Here is a 24397-nt window from a genome sequence, read left to right as displayed (position 1 = left end):
AATTCTTTTTCTGAACTGTGTCTGATACCTAATTCTTAACACATTTTTTGAGCAACCAATCAACATGTTTTTCCTAACTAATACTGACATACCAACTGAAAAAGAAACTAGGCAAAAAGAAAAAGAAACTAGGCAAAAAAAAAGAAATTAATTTGTTAGAACGGCTCACAGAACTGAGAAATCAGTTGACTCACTAGATTACTGGTTTATTATTAAGGATATTAAAAGATATGAACCAATAACCAGACGAGTTATGAAGAGAGATAATTTATAATAAGAATACTGTGACTTATAATAAGAAACACATGCTTAGTCTTTGTCTAGATACCCGGCACAAAACTCCTAATCCTTGGAATTTCCTAGATGAGAACAATCCAGGAGTCTTTTGTTATGTTAATGAGGTGGGTTTATTGCAGCACCAAAAGATGAGGGCTGTTTATCAGGGAAGCAACCTTTCAGTCCCACCTCCCTGATTTCCCAAAAGGAGAGAGGGACTAGGGGCAATTACCAGTGGCCAACAACTTAACAAATCCTCCTATGTAATGAAGCCTCCATAGAAACCCAGAAAGATGGGGTTCAGAGAGCTTCCAGGTTGGTGAACCAGAACACACCCACATGCTGCCATGCTGCACCCCAAACTCCATGTGAACAGATGCTCCTTTGTTCAGGACCTCACTCTAGGTTATCTCCTCGTCTGCTTATTGGCTCATATCCTTTAATATTCCTAGTAATAAACCAGTAATCTAGTGAATCAACCGATTTCTCAGTTCTGTGAGACATTCTAACAAATTATTGTGTGGTTAGTCCTTGTGTCTGGGTCTTTGCGACCCTTTGGACAGTAGCCCACCAGGCTCTTCTTGTCCATGGGATTTTTCAGGCAAGAATACAAGAATGCATTGGCATTTCCCTCCTCCAGGGGATCTTCCCAACCAAGGGATCAAACCCACCACTCCTGTATCTTCTGCACTGCAGGTAGATTCTTTACCCACTGAGCCTTCAGGGAAGCCCAAAGTGTTAGATGCTCAGTTGTGTCCAACTCTTTGCAACTCCAGGGACTTTAGCCCAACTAGGCTCCTCTGTCCATGGAATTCTCCAGGCAAGAAAACTGGAGTGGGTTGCCATTCCCTTCTCCAGGGGATCTTCCCAACCCAGGGATTGGACAGATACTTTACCATCTGAATCATTAGGGAATTAATAATAAGTGAACCCAAAGGGTGGTCATGGGAACCTCTGATTTATAGCTAGTTGGTCAGAAGCAGAGTAACAACATGGATTTTTGACTGGAGTCTGATGTGGGACTGAGCCCTTAACCTGTGGGATCCATTGCCTTCTCCAGGATCACAATTGAGTTGATTTACAGGACACTGAGCTGTACTGAAGAATTGCTGGCAGGGTCAGGGGCAGAGGACTGGGAACCTATATGCTGGAATCAGGCATAGAATCATAGTAACAAAAAGAAATGACTACTACATCTGAAGTAGACACTGGGAGAAAAGTGTACTGGTACTTACAATAGAGAGCTTTTCCGTGGTAGTGTACCGGGCAAGGATTTCTCCTCGTTTGCTGGCCCAAGGCTCAAAATCTGATCCTACAATGGAGTTATCATCCCTGTCACGTTTCTTTCTGGAGCTGTCCTAAGGAAAGGCAAGACAATCTCTTCAGTAGCAATTGTCTTAAAAAGTATAAGTAACCATGGTGATAATAGTTGATAACAGTATTGGATAACTGAAATTTGCTAAGACAGTAGAACTTAAATGTTCTCATAAAAAAACCAAAGGGTAAATATGTGAGGTGATAGACAAGTTAACTCAATGTACGGAATGTTTTCACAATGTATATGTGTATCAAACCATCACATTGGCTATATTAAATACATTTCAATTTTATTTGTCAATTATGCCTCAACAAGGTTAAAAAAAAAAAAAAAAAGGCACGAACAGAAGGCAGATAGTCCTTTACTGTAGAATATAATAGATCCTTACAAGGAGGAAAGAAAGTGAAAGTGAAGTCACTCAGTCGTGTCCAACTCTTTGCGACCCCATGGACTAGCCTACCAGGCTCTTCCGTCCATGGGATTTTCCAGGCAAGAGTACTGGAGTGGGCTGCCATTTCCTTCTCCAGGGGATCTTCCCAACCCAGGGATCGAACCTGGGTCTCCCACATTGCAGGCAGACACTTTACCCTCTGAGCCTTACAAGGAGGAGACCTCCTTATTTGTGAGGAAGCCTTACATATAGCTGAGAAAAGAAGAGAAAGGTGAAGGAGAAAAGGAAAGATATACCCATTTGAATGCAAAGTTCCAAAGAGTAGCAAGGAGAGATAAGAAAGTCTTCCTCAGTGATCAATGCAAATATAGGAAAACAATAGAATGGGAAAGACTAGAGATCGCTTCAAGAAAATTAGAAATACCAAGGGAATATTTCATGCAAAGATGGGCATAATAAAGGACAGAAATGGTTATGGACCTAAAAGAGGCAGAAGATATTAGAAGAGGTGGCAAGAGTACACAGAAAAACTAGACAAAACAGATCTTCGTGACCCAGATAATCACAACAGTGTGATCATCCACCTAGAGCCAGACATCCTGGAGTGTGAAGTCAAGTGGGCCTTAGGAAACATCACAATGAACAAAGCTAGTGGAGGTGATAGAATTCCAGTTGAACTATTTCACATCCTAAAAGATGATGCTGTGAAAGTGCTACACTCAATATGCCAGCAAATGTGGAAAACTCAAAGGTAGCCACAGGACTGGAAAAGGTCAGTGTTCATTTCAATCCCAAAGAAGGGCAATGCCAAAGAGTGCTCAAACTACCACACAATTGCACTCATCTCACACGCTAGCAAAGTAGTGCTCAAAATTCTTCAAGTCAGGCTTCAAAAATATGTGAACAGTGAATGTCCAAATGCTCAAGCTGGATTTAGAAAAGGCAGAGGAACCAGAGATCAAATTGCCAATATCTGTTGGATCGTTGAAAAAGCAAGAGTTCCAGAAAAACATCTACTTTTGCTTTACTGACTATGCCAAAGCCTTTGAATGTGTGGATAACAACAAATTGTGGAAAATTCTGAAAGAGATGGGAATACCAGACCACTTGACCTGCCTCTTGAGAAATCTGTATGCAGGTCAAGAAGCAATTGTTAGAACTGGACATGGAATAACAGACTGGTTTCAAATTGGGAAAGGAGTATGTCAAGGCTGTATATTGTCACCCTGCTAATGTGACTTATATGCAGAGTACATCATGTGAAATGCCAGGCTGGATGAAGCACAAGCTAGAATCAAGACTGCTGGGAGAAATATCAATAACCTCATACATAGATGACACCACCCTGACGGCAGAAAGCAAAGAAGAACTAAACAGTCTCTTGATGAAAGTGAAATAGGAAAGTCAAAAAGTTGGCTTAAAACTCAGCATTAAGAAAATTAAGATAGTGGCATCTGGTCCCATCACTTCATGTCAAACAGATGGGGAAACAATGGAAAGAGTGAGAGACTTTTATTTTGGGGGGGCTCCAAAATCACTACAGACGGTGACTGCAGTCATCAAATTAAAAAAGAGCTTGCTCCTTGGAAGAAAAGCTATGATTAAGCTAGACAGCATATGAAAAAGCAGAGACATTACTTTGTCAACAAAGGTCCCTATAGTCAAAGCTATGGTTTTTCCAGTAGTCATGTATGGATGTGAGAGTTGGACTGTGAAGAAAGCTGAGCGCCGAAGAATTGATGCTTTTGAACTGTGGTGTTGGAGAAGACTCTTGAGAGTCCCTTGGACTGCAAGGAGATCCAACCAGTCAATCCTAAAGGAAATCAGTCCCAAATATTCATTGGAAGTACTGATGCTGAAGCTGAAACTTCAATACTTTGACTACATGATGGGAAGAATTGACTCATTTGAAGGCCCTGATGCTAGGAAAGATTGAAAGCAGAAGGAGAAGGGGACCACAGAGGATAAGATGATTGGATGGCATCCCTGACTCGATAGACATGAGTTTGAGCAAGAGAGTTGGTGTAGGACAGGGAAGCCTGGCGTGCTGCAGTTCATGGGGTCACAAGGAGTCGGACACGACTGAGCAACTAAACTGAACTGATAATAGATATATCTAAAGGTTTACTATGATAAAAAATTTTCAAGTTAATTCACCACAAAAGGCCAACAAACCTATCAACAGATGCTCAAACTCATTAAGAATGAAGGAAAGGCAAAGTAAAAGAGATTATTTTTCAACAATCAGAATGGCAAGATTTAGGACTTTGCAGGTGGTCCAGGGGTTAAGACTCCACATTTCCATGGCAGAAGGTGCAGGTTCGATCCCTGGTCAGGGAAGTTCCGCATGCCACAAGGTGTGGCCAAAGATTTAAAAACAAGGTTTTCAATGACTCATAATAATCCTAGTTGGCAAGGATACAGGGGACAGGCACTCCAAAATACTGCTATGCTAATGAAAGTGTAAACTGGTAAGCCCTTTCTGGAGAACAATCTGGCAGTAGCCATCAAAATCTTATACACACATTGCCTTAACCCAGTAATGAACTCCTAACAAGTTACCCTATAGAAACCCTTGTGCGTGGGCACCAAGATCTACGTCCGTTCAAGGACCAATGCACCACTGCCTGTACCACCAAATACCACATGCACAGTTGACGTGTCCATCGTGGCAAATTAAAGCATGTCCTGCTCCTTATGATACAATGCCGGATTCAAAATAAGAAAGTTGTTCTATAAGTACTAATATAGAAAGTTCTCCAAGACATGTGGTCAAGTTAAAAAAATATATATATATGTTAAAAAAGAAAAAGAAAGTAAACAGATGTATGCAATGCCAGCAAAGAGTGATGGTGAAGTCAGGCCAGGACTTGAATTCTAGCTTGGATGTGACTTAACTTATTTGTTCCTCTGTGTGGTCCTCTTTAAATGAGGCTTATAATACCTCTTGCACAAGGCAGCATGGGAACTAAACTTGGAATTTACTGTAAAACTCCAGCCATGCTGTTAGCCGATACTGTTATTACTGTTGTGGCTATTATTTATATATGAGTATGTATGTAAATGCTCAGAAACTACTGTCATAAATATCTATGAAAATGCAAACAAAAAGTTTAATGATATGCATTTACACTGGTAATACTGCTGACCTCCAGAGTGGAGAACAGAGTGAGGATGGGTTGACTTCACTGATAATATTTGATTTTTTAAATGAAAAATTAGTGAATTACTCATATAATTACATAAAATCCAAAGGAAAGAACATAAAAAGAGTGAAATGAAGAATTTTAAACACTTTAAAAAAAAAAGCAGTTGCAGTAGTTTCCAGGATCTACTCCGGCCTCTCAGCAGCAGTGCCATCAGACTCTGCTGCGCATTACTTGTTGAATGAAAACCCCCATCCTGGCACCCACAGGACCCATCCAGCTGACAGCGTTACCATGGCAGCCGCCAGGGTTGCAGGGTCAGCAGAGGCTGCAAACATGGAGAGGGGGTCAGTCCCATCCAGGACGCTGCTCAGCGGGTCCACCACGGAGCTGGAGGATGAAGAGGATGTGGAAGAAGTGCTTCCCTTCCGGCTCACTTTCTTTGTCTTTGACTCTGTGACCTGTGGAGAAAAATTGGGGAGGTAAAATGGAAGTCTCCTATGACTTCTCCCAATGAGATACTCAAATGGGTTTTCCCTTGTTTCATTATGAACTGACCATTCCTTTGCAGCAGAGACCCTTATTTTTCATGAAAAGCTGACATGACTCAGAATCCCAGCTGTTGAGGAAGAGAAGCTGAGAAGCTAGGATTAGGAAGGGAGAGACGGGGCCTCTGTAGATTAGGAGGTGATGATATAACTGATTTTTCATGGGGCCTTCTTACTCAAAAGTGTGGTCTCTGGACAAGCAGCATCCATTGCACCTGGTGGCTTATGTAGACTCCCAAGCCCCACCCCAGTGGAGGCTGGGGGAAGCTGGAGATAAAGTTCGATCATGCGGCCAAGGAATCAGCCAATCATGCCTATGTAAACAAAACCCCAACAGAAAGTTTGGACACCAAAGCTCAGTGGAGCTTCCAGTCAAATAGATGATGTGCTGGGAGGTGATGCACCCTGACTGCACAGGCAGAAGGCACGGAAGCTCTGTGTTTGGGACCCTGCCAGACCTTGCCCTATATTTGGTTAGTCCTCATGTGCATCTTTTATAACAAAACTGTAAGCGTAAGTACTGCACTTGTCTCAGTTCTGTGAGTTGTTCTAGAAAATTATCAAACCTGAGGGACACGGGGGTCACAGAGCTGAATCTCCAATGGGCATCCAGTCTGACTCTAGGTTGGAGTTGGAATTGTGGAGATGAGGAAGGAAACCTCACCCTCAAACCCCCAAACGGAGGCCAGGGAGGCTGGCCTCACTTGGGTACAGGACAGGGGTATCCTAGTGGCTTCTGATTCAGGCACTGTTGAACTGGAGGAGCTGGATGAGAAGGAGACACTTGTTGTCAGCAAGTTCTGCAAGTGTGAGCACGATGACACTGTGTCTACAGTCAGTGACCTGAGTTCTAGCACACAGCAGAAAAGTCCGCAGTAGAAGACTTCTGCATCAAAGTTTTGAATTCATTCCGAGCTCACTCTGGGCAGGTCACCTGCGCTGCTGCCTCTCCCCACAAGGATTCTTCCAGGTGGTGAGGACAATGGAATTTTACTGCAGGATACCGGCTGTCTCAAGCCAGCACCACAGAAGGACTGCAGTGCCTCTGGCTACCTTCCTACCTCGCTGGCTGGGCCTCCTCAGCAGAACGAAGTTGTCTTCGGTGCTGAGAATGGGACTGTCTCCCTTGCAGACACCAAGAGTGCGAGCTGTGCCCTCAGCTAGCTGCGCACTCCCAGGGTGTCACTGGGCTGGTGTTCTCCCCACTCGGTTCTCCTTCCTAGCTTTTGTCAGTGAGCACTGCTCACTCGCTATGGACTGAGGCCTTTCCAGAGTGTTTAGAAGCCAAGTCCACAGAGACTTTGTGAGAGATGCTACTTGGTACCCAATCACAGTGGGCTGGGACCATCAGGTCATCTACCATCTCACACCCACAGAACCTCTCCCAGACCCTGGAGTGTTGCTGAGCAGACTGGATTTCAGACAAAAAGCAAATCCCCCAGAAGTAGCCACTCTCTTTGCCCCTGCCCTCTCAGTTGTGAGGAGCCACATACAGTACGTTAGTTTATCGGATCTGTGCAGTTAATAGGCAGTGTCTCTCGGCCTGGGGGAGGCCAGATTCTGGAGTCCTGAACTCATGGAAGAAAACCTTCCTTAAATATGGATATGTATGTGTCTGAGTGTGTGTGTGGATACATAATTTTTGTTGGTTGGGGGAATAAAAAATCCTTCCTATAGGGACTTCCCGGGTGGTCCAGTGGTGAGGTCTCCATGCTTCCAATGCCGGGGGCCTGGGGTTCGATCCCTGGTCAGGGAACTAGATTCCACATGCTGCAACTAAAGATAAAAGATCCCATATGCCGAAACTAAGACCCAGTACGGCTAACTAAATAAGTAAATTTAAAAAAAAAAAAAATCTATATCCCTCAAAAGTTAACAAAAGGTTTTTATGCTTCCCATGTAGCTTTGCCTGAGGAACTGGCCACATCTGGATGAGGAATGAGATGTGGCATCCCTGGATTTTTAGAAGTACTCACAGAGACAGCAGCAACTTTATTTTTATTTTTTTTAATAGAGCCTAATTCACGTTTATCGTGGGTAGTGCTTCCATTCACACTGAGCTCTAGCTCGAGGAAGAGCCAGGATACTCACCACAGTTTTGCACATCTTCTTGTTATTAAATTGAACCAGAAGTCCAGTTTCCAGCTGAATAAGAAGTCTGGCTGGTACTGATGTAATGCCCCCACCTTGCCCCCACCCCCACGGAGCTGTGTATATGAGGATGGTGTATTTCTGTCACAGATGCCACAGAAGACTTTCGGGATGGAGAACTTAAAGGCATTTCAGTTAAAAGCTGACACAGACTTGCACAGGAATGTCTGCCACTGTCCCACCTGAAAACAGCCTGGAGCCCAACCATTTTTGCCTCTGGGTCCCTGTCTCTGGATACAGGAAGCCTGAATGCTGTTTTGAGGGACTCTAAAGATTTTAAACACAGCATCAGAGACACAACTGGAAGTATTGGTCAGGGAAATGAAAAGTTGACTCATAAAAAAAAGGGAGATCTCCAGAAACCATGGATTTGGAGCCAGTTGATCAGAAGTGTGGGTGGCCAAGGGACCCCCAAATTTGCTGCTGGAGTCTGAAGCTAGGGCTGCTTGACTGAAGGCCCTGCCCTAACCCTGTGGTCTAACTGCGGGGAGTCGGGTGAAGTGCCTCCACTGGGGCGTGTCTGTAGTTCCTGCCTGCCTGGCATCCATTCCCCCATCTCCCAGGCTCAACAGTCTCGATTTTCTTTGGAAATGAAAGTAGCCCTAACTGACTCTCAGCTCTTACAGGCCTGGTGGAGTGGACTCCCGGTTCCCATGGTGGGCACGAGCCCCAACCCAATCAACCAGCATATTCTACACCCCAGTCACCAGGGTTGATTCGGGGAAGGACATGTATCCCAACTGAGCACACAGAAACCGCAGAGAAGACTCTCCTTGCTGCTGGGTTTGAGCTCCTGAGATTGGAACCAACTCACTGGTGGGTCAGCTGCAGCCACATAAGCCCATGGGGATTTGAGGGCCCTGTGAGGTTGAAGCTCAGTCTTATGATCGCCTGCTTTATGGAATCACGCCCACGTTTTCAGGTTCTCTGTCATTCAGAAACTTAACGTCCTTAGTATCCACTGGCATCTGTCAACCTCATCCCACCCAAGATGACAACCACACGGCATCTATTACTTGCTAATAAAAAAAGTGCTAACCCAAGAGGGACCATCTATATCTCTTGCCTGCTTTTTGTTTTGTTTTTTAAATAAACTCACAAATAGACTAAGATGCTATTTAAGACAGCACTCCATATTAGTAATTAGTGTTTGTGCTAAGTCACTTCAGTCACGTCCCACTCTGTGACCCTATGGACTGTAGCCTGCCAGGGGATTCTCCAGGCAAGAATACCGGAGCCGGTTGCCATGCCCTCTTCCAGGGATCTCACGACCCAGGGTTTGACCCACACCTCTAACGTCTCCTGCGTTGGCAGGCCGGTTCTTTACCACTAGCATCACCTGGCAAGTGTTTATATAATTAATTAATTCATCAAGTATTACACCAAACTTAAACGCCAAGTACTGCAAGGAAGGGCTGAAATTCAGTACTGTACAATCCATTAAAATTTTTAAATTTTTCACCTTTGAGGCTTAGCTACCATAAACCAAATATTCTTTCTCTTATGTTTATGCTTAAATGAAACCACCTCATTTTCTCAAACACCTAATTACCTTGTAGTCCTCAGATCCTGAAGCTCCCCATTTTTACTTACTTATGTTTCTGCTTTCTTTTATCCTTCCACTTTCACGCAAAAACCTTTGAGGCTCATGCCATTCTCCTATACTGTTCATCATTTTTATGCACCAGTTATCAATTTATTGTGTATCAGTTCCAAATCCACCCTTTGCTGTACGTTGTGATACTAGAACTAGACCTTACAAACATTCCTCCGTGCCAGCTAGCACAGTGTTAGATTTCGTGAATAGAGGGCACTCAAAGGCAACAGCAGCAGGAAGATATTCTCATCAGGGTTCCAGTCCTCCATTTTAAAATTCAGTATAGAAGCCCAGTGGTCCTCAAAGACCAGTTCCAGCTGTACCCTCAGGCCACGCTCTTCCCATCTGACAGCTCTATCAAGTTTCTTTGACATAGGCAACCTGCGTGTTCCTGTGACAGCCATACCCTCTTCAACGATGCTGAATTTCAGCCTGGGGTTGGGGGAGAGGCTCTATCATAAGTCCTCAAAGTTCCTTCACTAGCCACTGTTCCTCAACCTGGAGTTGATGTCTGCATCTTTGTACCTGGTACTTTTGGGCCTCTTACAACAAGGCTGGCACTGTTATAAGGCAAATATTTTAGGCTTTGTGGGCCAAACAATCTGTCCAAATTCAACTCTGCATGAAAACAGATAATATATAAATGAATGATCATGGCTGTGTTCCAATAAAACTTTATTTACAAAACTGGGCTACTGGCTGTAATAATGCCAACTCCTGCTTTAGCCCTGTTTCATCCTTTATAGTAATTAACTATCTTTTACTAATTAACAATTCTTTAAATTTCTCTGTTCAAAAATCTTCTATCGTTTCTGTTGCCTGACTTGGCCTCTGACTGACTGATCTGCCTTGCCAATGACATGTGGTTATTTCCTTTACTACCTGCCTTATTTTTGCTCTGGACATTTATCTAATTTTCCATGCTTTATCCTACTCTTTGCGACTCTGCAAAAAGAAGCCTCAGTTAAATAATGTCCATATGACAAATTCACAACATTTTCAACCCCAAAACTGTACCCTGTCAGAATCTTAACAACAATATAATATTCTGATCACAATTTCCTTCGCTTCCAGCTCTCACACTCTCACTCTGACCAAATCTGTTCTCTGAGCTCAGAGACTTCTCTGCTTCTTCCACCAGGCAGCTAGTGCATCTAAGAATATCTCACAACCATAAAGATCCAAGGGTCTCCAATTTCAGCAGGCATCTGTATGCCACTTAACATTCCTTTTACAAGCCCTTGGTCTGCTCTCTTTCCCACTTCCCTTAGAATATGAAGCCTAACCATATTCCTTGCCTCAAAACCCCTACTGGCACCCTAGCTTCATTTAGTGAAATAAATAAACAACTTATCGCTAGAAAACTAAGAGCAGGAGGAATCAAAACTTTTACAACTTTCTGATCTCTCCCATAAACCTGCCTGAAAGAAATTAAGACATAATGAATGTTTACAGCAGCATTATTCATAATAATAAAAAACTATAAACAGAAACTTCCCTGGTAGTACAGTGGATAAGAATCCAATGCAGGGGACGTGGGTTCAATCCCTGCTCCGGGAAGATTCCACACGCCGCAGACCACCAAAGCCTGTGGACCAAAAGTACTGAGCCAATGTGCTGCAACTTCTGAAGCCAACACGCTGTAACTACTGAAGCCTGTGCACCGAGAGCCTGTGCCCCACAAGAAGAGAAACCACTGCAATAAGAAGCCTGTGCGCCAAAACTAGAGCAGCCCCCACTCACCACAACCAGAGAAAGCTGGCACAAAGCAACGAAGACTCAGTGCAACCAAAAACTAAATAAATGAACTGTTTTTTTAAAAAGCAAAAAGTACAAATAGTCAAAAACGTCAGTTACTGGGTGACTGGATAAACAAAATATGGTACACCCGTACAATGGAGGTAACAGTAATTACAGTGACCTCAATACTTAAATAGGAGCCTCCAAATCAGGAACAAAGGCATCCCACACTCGTGACCACCTCACTAACATGACAAAGGGAATCAAAATGATGGTGGGTGAAACCTCCACAAAAAATGGGGCAGAGAACAAACTGGTAGATTTAAAAATCCAAAATCAGCTACCGCTGACAAAATGAGAAAGAACCAGGAACGCTGTCTGTAATTTTATGGAATAGGAATGTCACAGGGGGACCCTTGACAAAACTTACCGTTATTGGTTTCAGTGGGTGATAGTCCCCAAACTCCAGCGGTACAGCCTCCAATCGGCATGACGCAAACTCAGCCTTGTAGTTCCTATTCCTGGAATGCCTGGTAAACAGCAAAACCCAGAAACCAATTTAGTTGGAGATGCATACATATTAAAAACTTTTTGCTAAAAAAAAAAAATTGTTTTTGATGAGACAATTGACAGTGGAACAGTATTTCTACCAAGACCAGTAAGTAATGGTAAATTTTTTTTAATTTTTTAATGGTTTGAAGGTATAAAGAGCTGCCAAGGCAAACAAAACCCATGAGGCCAGACACCAGAACAAAGGGAAGCTCAGTGAGGTGAAGCCAACTTCTTGCTGGCTATCTCTGGCTGGGCACTGTTGATTCTTGACATGGGACGTGAGGCTGAAGCCAGGCAGAGGGCGGCTGCTAGGAGGCAGAGCAGCCAAAGAGCTTTAAGGAAAACTCACAAGGCTGGAGACAGAAACTGGGGTTCAGGGCTATGGAGACAGCCAGGGCTTAATGGAAGAGCTTCTGAAGAAAAGGGAAGGCTGAGAAGTGAGAGATTTGGTCCTGGTTTCCCTTCAAAGTAGTCACCAGTTAAGCTGTATGGAGCAAGAGGAAGAGGCCAAATAGATGAAGAGCAGACAGTTTCATCAGTCTGGTGGAGAACCAACAAGTGAAGGGATTAGTGAAAAGAAAAATAAAGGGGGAGAGATTATTCACATTGAGGCACGGAAAGGAGAAAACATGAAAAGCACAGAAGAGTGGAAAAGACGAAAATGACACGAAGAAACGCCTAACACACATATCTGAATCTTGAAGGAGAGAGAAAGAACAGGCAGAAGCAGCATTTGAACAGATAATATTCCCAAACTAAAGACATCAATTCTGAGATTCAAGAAACACTTGTGCCCCAAGCAAGACGAGTATAAAAACGAAACAAAAAACAACCATACTTAGGGCCTTCATAGTAAAATGGCTAAAAACTAAAATGAGACTTTCTTAAGAGAAATAAAGATACGTTATTACCAAAGGACAACACTAAGATTATTATCTCTGCATAAAATGAGATCCAGAATAAGGATCCAGAACAAGGATCCAGAAAAGGGATACTGGAGTATTACAGTACTGAAAGAAAATAATTGCTAACCAAGAATTTTAGACCTAGTTAAACTATCTTGCAAACATTATAGCAAAACAAAGAAGTTTCCCGTCAAAGAAAAGGGAGAAAAGCAGCAGTAGCAGAACCACACATTTTTTTTTAAATGCTGAAAGTAGAAGGAAAATTATCCCAGCTGAAAGCAAAAAATATGCATGTGTGTATGTATTTCTGGAGAAGGAAATGGCACCCCACTCCAGTACTCCTGCCTGGCAAATCCCATGGATGGAGGAGCCTCGTAGGCTGCAGTCCATGGGGTCCCACAGAGTCGGACACAACTGAGAGACTTCACTTTCATTTTTCACTTTCATGCATTGGAGAAGGAAATGGCAACCCACTCCAGTGTTCTTGCCTGGAGAATCCCAGGGATGGAGGAGCCTGGTGGGCTGCCATCCATGGGGTCGCACAGAGTCGGACACGACTGAAGTGACTTAGCAACAATATGTATTTCAGTTCAGTTCAGTCACTGAGTCATGTCCGACTCTTTGTGACCCCATGGACTGCATCCATACATGACTACTAGAAAAACCATAGCTTTGACTAGACAGACCTTTGTTGGCCAAGTAATATCTCTGCTTTTTAATATGCTGTCTAGGTTGGTCATAGCTTTTCTTCCAAGAAGTGCACATCTTTTAATTTCATAGCTGCAACCACCATCTGCAGTGATTTTGCAGCCCAAGAAAATAAAGTCTGTCACTGTTTCCCCTGTTTCCCCATTTATTTGCCATGAAGTGATGGGACTGGATACCATTATCTTAGTTTACTGAATGTTGAGTTTTAAGCCAGCTTTTTCTCTCTCCTCTTTCACTTTCAAGAAGCTCTTTAGTTTCTCTTCTCTTTCTGCCATAAGGGTGGTGTTATCTGCATATCTGATACACATGTATATGTGTTTATATATATATATATATATATATATATATATATATGTATATATATATAAAATGAATCGGTCCTGAATATTCATCAGAAGGACTGATGCTGAAGCTGAAGCTCCAATACTTTGGCCACCTAATGCGAAGAACCGACTAACTGGAAAAGACCCTGATGCTGGGACAGATTAAAGGCAGGAGGAGAAAGGGGACAAGAGAGGATGAGATGGTTGGATGGCATCACTGACTTGATGGACATGAGTTTAAGCAAGCTCCAGGAGTTGGTGATGGACAGGGAGGGCTGGTGTGCTACAGTTCATGGGGTCACAAAGAGTTGCACACGGCTGAGCTTCTGAACAACAACAACAATGCATATATGCAATATGTACAAAAGAGCACAAAAGATCAAGGTACAGGTAAAACTAAATCAACTACAAAAAATAACTTCTTATGGTGTTTACAGTATACACAGAGTAAGAATGCATGACAACTAGAACATAAAAGGCAGAAGAGATACTACTTAAAAACTCAGAAAATTGTCACAGCACAGGAAGCCGGCCTCTTTGTTTCCTTGGCCTCCAAATGCCTTGAATTCATCCCTCCCCCCTCAAACCCACCCCCATTCGCAGCTTCTTAACTTTATTAATATTTGTATGAACCCCAAATCTAGTCAGCAGTTAACTGGCTTTACTTAGTAAGCCCCACCAACCCAGAAATCTAACACAGTACCAAAGAAATGAAACCCCATGTCATTTCACTTCTATCCCTTTCCAAATAAATTTCACTTTGGGTGTAGGAAAGGAGAAAAACTAGTGAACAATACAGACCAGCCTCTGCTTGTTTTTGTTTTTAAACGAAAACTCCTACCACAATATACTGCCTAGTTCCTTTGGGTCACATTTACTAATCATATACTGCCTTCATCTTCCAAAAATACTGCAGATGAATTCATTGCTGAAATAGTCTTCCAAGCTCCTTTTAATATGCCACCAACCAAGTCTTGATTAATAAAACAAACAAAACCCTGAAGAATAAATTGGAAGACTAGTCATCAACAGCCCTAATGGAGTTTTAAAAATCAAATTATACTTTTCCTCCTTTCAGATCACTCTTAACTTTATCAGTAGAATTCTGCAAAGCTAATTGAATGAGTAGAAATATAATCTGACCTGAAATTTAACTGCAAATGTGTTTTTCACCTCTATAATAATTATTAGCAAATCAACAGCTGCAAAAAGCACAAAGTCAAAACAACAAGATGATGTGATATACAACTAAATATCTGTTCTCATTTATTATGTGCTTATTAATGTTGGGGCCCACAGTAGGCCACCCCAAAATATGGCATATTGATTATTTTGAATTACAGTTACTTAAGAAAAAGATGATATAAAAAGGGACAGTTTGACCCTCCTGTCTTCCTGAAAGCAGGAAATAAGTCTCCCATGTGAGAAGTGCTCTCCCTGAATCTGAAGGTAGAAGGACACCCTTGTCATCAGAGACAGGGAATTCAGGGCCAGTTCAGTTCAGTTCAGTTGCTCAGTTGTGTCCAACTCTTCGTTGCCCCATGAATCGCAGCACACCAGGCCTCCCTGTCCATCACCAAATCCCAGAGTTCACTCAGACTCATGTCCATCGAGTCAGTGATGCCATCCAGCCATCTCATCCTCTGTCGTCCCCTTCTCCAGTGTATAAAATGAACCTCATTATCTCTTTACTACCACAGGTCTGCTGTTTAGATTCTTCACTAATTAAGCACCCAAAGCCTAACTTGGAAAGACTAGAGAACTAATCTTTCTTCCTTCCTAACTAGGAAAGACTAGAGATCTCTTCAAGAAAATTAAAGATATCAAGGGAATATTTCATGCAAAGATGAGCACAATAAAGGAGAGAAATGGTATGGACCTAACAGAAGCAGAAGATATTAAGAAGAGGTGGCAAGAATACACAGAAGAACTGTACAAAAAAGATCTTCACAACCAAGATAATCACGATGGTATGATCACTCACCTAGAGCCAGACATCCTGGAATGCGAAGTCAAGTGACCCTTAGTCACTACAAAGCTAGTGGAGGTGATGAATTTCCAGTTGAGCTACTTCAAATCCTAAAAGATGATGCTGTGAAAGTGCCGCACGCAACATGTCAGCAAATTTGGAAAACTCAGCAGTGGCCACAGGCCTGGAAAAGGTTAGTTTTCATTCTAATCCCAAAGAAAGGCAATGACAAAGAATTCTCAAACTACCGCACAACTGCACTCATCTCACATGCTAGCAAAGCATTGTTCAAAATTCTCCAAGCCAGGCTTCAACAGTACGTGAACCATGAACTTCCAATATTCAAGCTGGATTTAGAAAAGGCAGAGGAACCAGAGATCAAATTGCCAACATCCGCTGGATCATCGAAAAAGCAAGACAGTTCCAGAAAAACATCTACTTCTGCTTTACTGATGACGCCAAAGCCTTTGACTCTGTGGATCACAACAAACTGTGGAAAATTCTTCAAGAGATGGGAATACCAGATGACCTGACCTGCCTCCTGAGAAATCTATATTCAGTTCAAGAAGCAACAGTTAGAACTGGACATAAAACAACAGACTGGTTCCAAATCGAGAAAGGAGTACATCAAGGCTATATATTGTTACCCTACTTATTTAACTTCTATGCAGTGTACATCATGTGAAATGCTGGGCTGGATGAAGCACAAGCTGGAGTCAAGATTGCCAGGAGAAATATCAATAACCTCAGATGCGCAGATGACATCACCCTTATGGCAGAAAGCGAAGAACTAAAGAGCCTCTTGATGAGAGTGAAAGAGGAGAGTGAAAAAGTTGGCTTAAAACTCAACATTCAGAAAATGAAGATCATGGCATCTGGTCCCATCACTTCATGGCAAATAGACGGGGAAACAATGGAAACAGTGACAGACTTTATTTTCCTGGGCTGCAAAATCACTGCAGATGGTGACTGCAGCCATGAAATTAAAAGACGCTTGCTCCTTGGAAGAAAAGCTGTGACCAACCTAGACAGCATATTAAAAAGCAGAGACATTACTTTGCCAACAAAGGTCCATCTAGTCAAGGCTATGGTTTTTTCCAGTAGTCATGTATGGAAATCAGAGTTGGACTATAAAGAAAGCTGAGTGCTGAAGAATTAATGCTTCTGAACTGTGGTGTTGGAGAAGACCCTTGAGAGTCCCTTGGACTGCAAGGAGATCCAACCAGTCAATCCTAAAGGAAATCAGTACTGAATATTCATTGGAAGGACTGATGCTGAAGCTTAAAGTCCAATATTTTGGCCACCTGATGAGAAGAACCAACTCATTGGAAAAGACCCTGAGTCTGGTAAAGACTGAAGGCAGGAAGAGAAGGGGACAACAGAGGATGAGATGGTTGGATGGCATCACCGACGCAATGGAAATGCATTTGAGTAGGCTCCAGGAGTTGGTGATGGACAGGGATGCCTGGCATGCTGCAGTCCATGGGGTCACAAAGAGTCTGACAAGACTGAGCGACTGAACTGAACTGACTGAAAGCCTAACTTTCTTTGTTCTGTCAATTCCTCACAAGTTTATAGTTTCTTTGTCTAAAAAACTATAAGAGCTGCCTATCGTGACCACTTCTTAGGTCTCATTTCTATGAGACCTCCAAGACACATAAATTAAAACTTTTCTCCCATTGATTTATCTTGTGTCAGTTTTATTAGTGCAGCCACAAGAAATCAAGAGAGTGGTGGCAGAGGGGGATTTCCCCTCCCTGACACTATACATCAGGATGCAGGCCAAGGCCCTTAACCTCTGTTACCACATTTAATACTTTGGCCACCTGATGCGAAGAGCTGACTCACTGGAAAAGACCCTGATGCTGGGAAAGACTGAGGGCAGGAGGAGAAGGGGACGACAGAGGATGAGATGGCTGGATGGCATCACCGACTTGATGGAAATGGGTTTGGGTGGACTCCGGGAGTTGGTGACGGACAGGCAGGCCTGGCGTGCTGCAGTTCATGGGGTCACAAAGAATCGGACACGACTGAGCGACTGAACTGAACCACATTTAATCAACTTTATGAGGTAGGCACTATGATTACGTCCATTTCTCAGATGGAGAAGCTGATGCTGTTGGTTAACTTGGGACAGGTGAGCATGTGACAAAGACAGATGCATATTGAGGCAGCCTGCCTCTAGGATTCAGCAGTTCTATAGATCATCCACAGGTCACCTTGAGAATCTGAAAAAGCAATTGTCATTTTAAGGATTGAGCTTTGAAATGATTTTTTTTTTAAGCTTGAGGGAAGGATTCTTTCAGGGAAAAAATACTGCTTCTGATGAAAACAAAATCTTTAAAAAAAAAAAAAGGAAAAGAAACATTTACCCTTCCTGAAAGTCCATGTCAAGTTGCTATTTTGATTTTTCAATCACATCTTCTGTTACTTCCATCATGTCCTCAGCTTTGCTCTCAGTTCCTTCTGTGTGTGTGTGCGCGCATGCGTGCATGTGCACTTAGTCGTGTGTGACTCTTTGTTGCCACATGGACTGCAGCCCACCAGGCGCCTCTGTTCACGGAATTTTCCAGGCAAGAATACTGGAGTGGGTTGCCATTTCCTACAAAAGCGTTTTCTCCAAAGCCTAGGCCTTTGATAAGGCTCACAGTGACCTCTAGTGGGCATTTTCTCAAAAAGCCTTGCTTTTCTTCTTCCTGTGAATGCACCTGATAAACTGTTAAAATCCCCCCAAATCCCAGCTCCCAGCAATGCAAAAAGTTAGTCAGGTTCCTTGGCACTGCCGCAGAAAAAAGGCCAACATTTCATATCTCCACTCTGAGCTTGGTCAGACCTCTGGCTACTCCAAGTACGGCCCACAGATCATCAGCAAGGGCTTCACTGGGGAGTGTTAAAATATCCCGACCTACAGAATCAGGGTCTGTATTTCACCAAAATGCCCAAGTGATTTAAATGCACATTAAAGATTAACACTGCCCTGTTTTTAAATTATTTACAATGAATGACATGAATGCATATAAATCCTATTACCAGTTACTAAATGAATCTCCTTATACTGGAAACAGTAAAATCCACTAACTCCTTTTTTTTTTAATAATTTTATTTAATTATTTATTTTTGGCTGTGCTGGGTCTTTGCTGCTGCTCTGGCTTTTCCCTAGTTGCAGCAAGCAGGGGTTACTCTCTAGTTTTGGTGCTCAGGCTTCTCAATGTGGTGGCTTCTCGTGTCGCGGGCTTGGGTAGTTGTGGGCTCAGCAGTTGCAGCTCCCGGGCTCTAGAGCACAGGCTCAACAGTTGTGTGGCGCACAGGCTTAGTTGCTCCAAGCTATGTGGGATCCTCCTGAATCGGGGATTGAACCCATGTTTCCTGCACTGGCAGGTGGATTCTTCAACACTGAAAGATCACAGAAGCTCCAACTAACTGCTTTTTAATTCTCAAGTGATTTTTAAATTGCTAATGACATAATCTGGCCACACAGCTTTTTATCCCCCAATTACAATGTACTCCCCTTCCCTAACAGTCTTAAAATGATGTAAAAATTCTGACTCCAAAGAACAGTATTTTTAACAGTGCTATGACCACAGCATTGAACGGGAAATGCCATCCACAGTGCACTGGACATCTCATAAGTGAAGTCAGTGGTAACAAAAAGTGTGGGTAAAAAGAGGTATTCTGGGGAGACCCATGACAACACAGCAGAATTCAGGAGCCGCACAACCCAAGAACCTCAGCCCACGACCTAGGCTAAAGGACCAGCTGACAATAATGATTAAGATCACAGGACTGATAAATCTACCATATGACACAGCAATCCCACTACTGGGCATACACCCTGAGGAAACCAGAACTGAAAAAGACACATGTATCCCGATGTTCATTGCAGACTAACTACAGTAGCTAGGACATGGAAGCAACACAGATGTCCACTGGCAGATGAATGGAAAAGGAAGTTGTGGTACATATATACAATGGAATATTAGGTATAAAAAGGCATGTATTTGAGTCAGTTCTAATGAAGAATACTGGAATGGGTTGCTATTTCCCTCTCCAGGGGATCTTCCTGACCCAGGGATCGAACTCTTGCATTGGCAGCAGATTCTTTACCACTGAGCCACCTGGGAAGCCCCAACGTAAAATCTACCAAAGGTAAAAATGCTCTGAAATTAAACAGCATCTTCCTAGAACTTCTAATTACAAAACTCCAGCCAACTAAGTTCACTGAAGCCATATGTTATGGCATTTAAGTCTTAGTAATAAGAAAAGCTTTGACCAACCTAGATAGCATATTGAAAAGCAGAGACCTTACTTTGCCAACAAAGGTCCCTCTAGTCAAGGCTATGGTTTTTCCTGTGGTCATGTATGGATGTGAGAGTTGGACTGTGAAGAAAGCTGAGCGCCGAAGAATTGATGCTTTTCAACTGTGGTATTGGAGAAGACTCTTGAGAGTCCCTTGGACTGCAAGGAGATCCAACCAGTCCATTCTGAAGGAGATCAGCCCTGGGATTTCTTTGGAAGGAATAATGCTAAAGCTGAAACTCCAGTACTTTGGCCACCTCATGCGAAGAGTTGACTCATTGGAAAAAGACTCTGATGCTGGGAGGGATTGGGGGCAGGAGGAGAAGGGGACGACAGAGGATGAGATGGCTGGATGGCATCACTGACTCGATGGACGTGAGTCTGAGTGAACTCCGGGAGTTGGTGATGGACAGGGAGGCCTGGCGTGCTGCGATTCATGGGGTCGCAAAGAGTCGGACACGACTGAGCGACTGAACTGAACTGAATTCCCTAAAAGGACTTTTGCGTGACCAGGTCAAAGAAAACTCAGGGCAGGACGTATAAGGACTCACTGTCATCTAATTCTAATTTAGTGTACCAAGCCTTTGAAGGAAGACTCTTTAAAGAGTTATCCAGGTGAAGGAAATACAAACCAGAAGTATGTATCTGATTATTTCTAAGGTCCAGGGCTGTGTATTTTTTCATTTGTTCACTTACTCGCTCATTTAACGTAAACCACTTCCCATAACTTGCAGAGAAAGATTAGAAAGTAATTTCCCTTTCTGAGACGTAGAGGAGAGCTCACGTGCCCATGTGATTGCACCACTATCACAACTTGCTCCAGTTCTTCACATAACTGTCCTAGGAACTAGTTGTTGACACTTAGTGACTAAACTATATACATATATCACTTTACAAAGAGAGGAGCCATAAGGCTTCAGCTACTGCTGAAGCGCCAATTTCTCCTAGCTACTCCAGCCAGAACGGCCCCTACGGACTCATTAGCCTACGCACACGCCCACAGCTCCTTCTCGATGAACTCCTACTCATCCTGCAAAACTCAAATCTATGACTCTTCCTCTCTCAAGCCTTCCCCAAGCCGTCAGGTGTGCCTCATCCCAAAGCCTTCTTTGGTCATTCTTCTATTCTGCGTATCTGCTCCGCTAAACAGCAGCTCCTTGAATCCAAGGAGTATATCTAAGGGTTCTGTATCCCCGAGTTCTGCACCCGCCCGGTGCAGGGAGAGAGCCCTGCACAGAATCGGGTGAATGGCAAGTCTCCTGTACAAGAAGCCAGTCATTCAGAACACAGCCAGGCCCTCCGAGTTGTCCAGACCAGAGCTGAGTCCACCATTCTCTGCATCCGCGCCCCCAGAACCCACGGCAACTTCTGGGAAAGCGGAAGCCGGGGAACTTGAGTTTTTTTTTAAGAAAACGAATGGAGAAAGGAGCGGGGAGGGCGATAGGAGGAGAGGACCAGGACCCCACCGGTCCGGCATTATGAATGTCCTCTGAATCCGGATAGCCGCCCCACCCGGAGACTGGGTGGGAGACTTCACCAAACCCAACGGAGAACAGTTCATACACTCCCTCGCGGAGACACACACCCAGAAACAAGAGTCCGAAAGACAACCAAGGCCATTACCTCCCTAAAGCCCACTCGCCGCTTCTTCCTTACCAGGGAAAGGCGGCCATCTTCCCAGTCACATGACCGGTGGGTCTGAAACCGCCCGCCCAATTCACCCTCTCAGACCCCGCCCCTCCCAGCCGCCATGTTTGCGAGGGGCGGGCTCACTCTTGACGCGCCGGGGCCGCCGAAGTTGCGCTGACGTCAGTGGGGACTTTCGTGGCAGGTGAACGTCTGGTCCGCAGCGCCCTCTGGAGGCGGTGAAGAATCCAGACGCCTACTGCAGATGGTGACTGCAGCCATGAAATTAAAAGACGCTTACTCCTTGGAAGAAAAGTTGTGACCCACCTAGATAGCATATTGAAAAGCAGAAACATTACTTTGCCAACAAAGGTCCGTCTAGTCAAGGCTATGGTTTTTCCTGTGGTCATGTATGGATGTGAGAGTTGGACTGTGAAGAAAGCTGAGCGCCGAAGAATTGATGCTTTTGAACTGTGGTATTGGAGAACACTCTTGAGAGTCCCTTGGACTGCAAGGAGATCCAACCAGTCCATTCTGAAGGAGATCAGCCCTGGGATTTCTTTGGAAGGAATGATGCTAAAGCTGAAATTCCAGTACTTTGGCCACCTCATGCGAAGAGTTGACTCATTGGAAAAGACTCTGATGCTGGGAGGGATTGGGGGCAGGAGGAGAAGGGGACGACAGAGGATGAGATGGCTGGATGGCATCACTGACTCGATGGACGTGAGTCTGAGTGAACTCCGGGAGTTGGTGATGGACAGGGAGGCCTGGCGTACTGCGATTCATGGGGTCGCAAAGAGTCGGACACGACTGAGCGACTGAACTGAACTGGGAAAGGGACAAAAGAGAGGACTAGATGGTTGGATGGCATCAGGGATTCAATGGACATAAGTTTGTGGAGGACAGGGGAGCCTGGCATGCTGCAGTCAGTGGGGTCGCCAAGAGTCAGACATGACTGAGCGACTGACCAACAACTGAGGGAAGATGGTAACCCCAGCAGAGGATGGGAAGATGCCCCTAGGCTGGCTTTTGAAGCTAATTCTATTTGGCTGGCTAAGCCACGCCCCCTCTGCCAGCCAACCACGCCCCGCTCCGTGCACCAAAAAAGTTAGGCACTTCCGATATTCTGCTCCCTCCCAGGAATAATAACGTGCGTCTCTAAGGGCTGCCATGAGTTTGGGTGAACTCCGGGAGTTGGTGATGGACAGGGAGGCCTGGCATGCTGCGATTCATGGGGTCACAAAGAGTTGGACATGACTGAGCAACTGAACTGAAACCTCTGAAATAAACACCATTATCACCTGGTCCCATCACTTCTCAGCAAATATATGGGGAAAAAATGGAAACAGTGAGAGACTATTTTCTTGGGCTCCAAAATCACTGCAGATGGTGACTGAACCATGAAATTAGAAGACGCTCCTTTGAAGAAAAGCTATGACAAACCTAGACAGCATATTACAGACATTACTTTGCTGGCAAATGTCCATATATGCAAAGCTATGGTTTTTCCAGTAGTCATGTATGGATGTGAGATTTGGACCATAAAGCTGAGCACAGAATTGATGCTTTTGAACTGTGGTGTTGGAGAAGACTCTTGAGAGTCGGTCCTTTGGACAGCAAGATCAAACCAGTCAAACCTAAAGGAAATCAACCCTGAATATTCATTGGAAGGACTGATGCTGAAGCTCCAATCCTTTGGCCACCTGATGGGAAGAACTGAGTCACTGGAAAAGACCCTGATGCTGGGAAAGATTGAAGGCAGGAGGAGAAGGGGATGACAGATGAGATGTTTGGATGGCATCACCGACTCGATGAACATGAGTTTGAGCAAGCTCTGGGAGTTGGTGATGGACAGGGAATCCTGGAGTGCTGCAGTCCACGGGGTCCCAAAGAGTCAGACATGACTGAGTAACTGAACTGATTGAATGACCTAGTATGGTTACTAAGTGCCCCAACTGGGATTTGACCTGACTCCAAACCTGACTACTAGTTTAATCTAACAGAGATCTAATGGGGGAGACTGTTGGTTAACAGTTGGTTAATCACAAGGCAGCAACAGATCCTCACTTTCCCTTTTCAAGTTTTTGTCCTTTTCTGACATAAAGAGGTCAGAAAACTACATTCTCAAAAACCTCCTCAGGAAAACACAATAGAACATACCCCTAACACTCTAACGGAATATGTTGTTTACCACGCCGAGTCCTAGTTTCTTCATATTTGAAATTATGATAATTCTGACCGAGGTGAAGGGAAACGATTATAAAATGCCCAGCAAATAAACGATCAGCACTCAGTTAAGCAGTACATCACTCACTTGGAGGCTAAAAAATCTTATTGTACCTTCTGTGACCTTCCTGTCTTCAGAGCTTTACTTTTCATGGCAGCAGACTATGCAGTGTATCATAAAGCAGAGCTTCTCCCATTTGAATTGCACAGATTCACCTGGGCATCTTGTTAAATGCAGGTTCTAATTCAGGTCTGGAGCAGTGCCTTGGCTTCTACATTTCTAACAAGTCCCCACATAGCCCTGCTGCTGGTCTCTCGATACAGAAAGGACTGTAAGTTGTGGGGTGGGGGGCTGAGAGGGGCAGCATATAACTCAGGAGGCAGTAGAGCAGACCAACATCATTTGCTCCTTAGCATATTCAATCACTGAATCTTAACCCTGTTTTATCAAGTGTGTTACACAAATAATGGAAGTAATCCTGAAACAGGCTGTTATGTAAAATGTGAATGAGAGGTTTTTCCCACTGTAGGTGAGAGGCAAAACCATAGTTCTGGTGGCTACACTATGTACCACCTCAAGAAACTGACGAAAAACAGATTAAACAAATGAAAAGGTATTATTTTA

At 43.8% G+C, this 24397-nt stretch overlaps 1 protein-coding gene and 1 pseudogene across 5 annotated transcripts in view; one reads left to right on the top strand and one right to left on the bottom strand.

Moving 5' to 3' along the window:
* The window catches only part of VPS35L (VPS35 endosomal protein sorting factor like), a 138056-nt gene extending 116436 nt beyond the window's left edge, over positions 1-21620 (bottom strand). For 2 of the 5 annotated variants that reach the window (XR_003032540.2, XM_005224755.5), the window contains exons 1-4: positions 21577-21620; positions 11598-11697; positions 5425-5592; positions 1512-1634 (exon numbers count right to left, since the gene is read on the bottom strand). Coding sequence is in view for 4 of the 5 variants with exons in the window: in XM_005224755.5 (XP_005224812.1) it covers positions 1512-1634; positions 5425-5592; positions 11598-11697; positions 21577-21593 (408 nt within the window). In the remaining variant the exon portion in view is untranslated. Of the gene's footprint in view, positions 1-1511; positions 1635-5424; positions 5593-11597; positions 11698-15639; positions 15748-21543 lie in introns of all 5 variants that reach the window. The other 3 variants (XM_059881382.1, XM_005224756.5, NM_001046368.2) reach the window with 3 other exon arrangements.
* Positions 6325-7204, top strand: LOC107131812 (methylosome protein WDR77-like; annotated as a pseudogene).
* Positions 21621-24397: the final 2777 nt, after the last annotated feature.

This window comes from Bos taurus, chromosome 25, assembly GCF_002263795.3.
Source record: "Bos taurus isolate L1 Dominette 01449 registration number 42190680 breed Hereford chromosome 25, ARS-UCD2.0, whole genome shotgun sequence".
NCBI lineage: Eukaryota > Metazoa > Chordata > Mammalia > Artiodactyla > Bovidae > Bos > Bos taurus.
Note: the sequence above shows the minus strand (reverse complement) of the source record. Positions and strands in the feature narration are given on the sequence as shown.